This window comes from Eurypyga helias, unplaced genomic scaffold (genome assembly GCF_000690775.1).
Source record: "Eurypyga helias isolate BGI_N326 unplaced genomic scaffold, ASM69077v1 scaffold27835, whole genome shotgun sequence".
NCBI lineage: Eukaryota > Metazoa > Chordata > Aves > Eurypygiformes > Eurypygidae > Eurypyga > Eurypyga helias.
The window spans coordinates 1-1,928 of NW_010251194.1; the positions used below are offsets into that span (position 1 = coordinate 1).

Here is a 1,928-nt window from a genome sequence, read left to right on the forward strand (position 1 = left end):
CTCCACACAGCGCTGCTTAAGGAGAGATTAAATGGAAATAATTTCTATTTATTGTAATATTTATAAAGGTTTAGTAAATAATTGGTGCTGATCCCTCCTTGATTTCCTCGGGGGCCAGCGTGCGGGTCTGGTGAATTAAAGTTTAACGAGGTGTGACAAGCCGTGAGGAGGCAGAGCGGGCAGCTGCGGGGCGCATCAGCCCCGCGGCTCAACCCGTGCTGCCCTGGCTCGAGTGGGAGCGAGGAGAACCCGGCCGCAGGATCCTGTGGAACCTCTACAAATCCATTTCTTCTGCCCGTACCAACCCCCTCGATTCACAGTGCACAGAGCAGATCCCAGTGTCTACAAACTGCACCTTTATTGGGTCCGTGTTGGAGCACTTTGGATCCGTAGCTGATGCTGTGCATGATGCGTCCGTCTGAGAGGGGGCACAAAGGCACTGAGGGGAGCAGCAGAGCCAGCGAAGCCATTTGGGCAGGCACCGGCACCGTGCCTGCACGAGCAAAGGGGGGAAAGCTAGTCCTGCCCCAGTTGGCAAACTGGGGGCTGTCACCATGGTGGGTGACACCAGCCCTGACTGATGCATTGATACCCAGCACGGGAGCAGCAGTGCTGGAGGACCCAAGAGCAGCTGCTGGGACATGGGAGCCCCTATGCTCCCTCCTGCCAGCCCCAGTCCTGTGTGCCCTCCAAGCTCAATGGCTTCATCCCTGCAGCTTTCGGCTGGGCTCGCTGCCGGGCTGGAGAGTGCTGGCTGCCGCCGTGAGGCCGGTTGCTCGGCAGAGTCATGCACGGCAGAGTCATGCATGGTGTCTGTGTCGGTGTGATGTCCAAGCCCTGCATCACCAAGGCATGCAGCTGGCAGAGCTCTGGGGCTGCCCCCGCCTTACCTGCAGCTGCTCAGGCACACATGGGCCTCTCTCAGGGGACTTCGGTTTGTTGGGTTTAGTCTTTATTCATGTGGTTGACTCTCGAGGGTTCGGGGACTTGACAGGCTTGAAAAGCTGCTGAGCCAAGGGAAGGTGAACTGGTGGGATGGGCAAGCTCACAGCTCCTCTCCTCTGTGGAAAGAACAGACACCATCAGGCATGCCCGTGGGCAGCCAGCGCCCCCCCTCCCCACCAAGCATGCCCTCACTGCTGTGACACCCAGGGAGATGCCCACGGTCCCAAGCAGGAGAGTTCCCATGGGTGTGCCTCCCTCCCTTCAGAGCCATGGAGGATCTGGATGAAGAGCTTGGTGGTGGCATTACTGGTGGCCACCACTGGGGCCAGCCACCTGTGGGCACATCTCCCTCCCTCGTCCCCTCCCAGCAGCCCGTCAGACAGCAGTCAGGTTGGGAGCCAAGGCCTGCAGGAGTGTCACACACCTCGTCTGGGACTTGTTGTCCTTCTCCTCAGCCTTGAGGTGGCACTGGCAGGTGGAGGCTTTGCTGTAGCTGACGGAGCGCTTCACGGACTTCCTCCACTTCCGTGCACTCCGCACAACCCGCTTGAAGATGAGGTAGAAGATCTCACAGACAGTGAGGACGATGCAGATGGAGGAGGCTCCAACCATGAAATAGGTGAAGACCCTTTTTTCCGTTGGCCGAGCAATGTAGCAGTCCACAGTGTTGGGACAGGGCTCCACGTTGGCGCACTTGACCAGCCGTGGCAAGTCGAAGCTGTCCCACATCTTGTGGAGGAGGTAGAGGAACAGGATTTCTATGATAAGCTTAAAGAAGAGGCTGAGCAGGTAGGTCCACCACAGCCCACCGTGCTTCTTGCCCGTGTTGCTGTAGAGCTTGGGGCAATTCTCCCCATTCTTCTCCCGGTTCTTCTTCTCGCGGTCTTCCCGGTAAGCCACGTGCATGATGACCAGGAGGGAAGGGCAAGTGACAAAGATGAGCTGCAGGGCCCAGAGGCGGATGTGGGAGATGGGGAAGAAGT

General features: G+C 58.3%; 1 protein-coding gene across 1 annotated transcript; it reads right to left on the minus strand.

Annotated features, from left to right (window-relative positions):
* Positions 1-1,320: 1,320 nt before the first annotated feature.
* GJB3 (gap junction protein, beta 3, 31kDa) lies at positions 1,321-1,920 on the minus strand (the record flags this gene model as incomplete). Its single annotated transcript, XM_010151953.1, has 1 exon — positions 1,321-1,920. A coding segment is annotated over one exon (600 nt), but the record flags the coding sequence as incomplete, so codon positions are not given.
* Between the last annotated feature and the right edge of the window lie 8 nt (positions 1,921-1,928).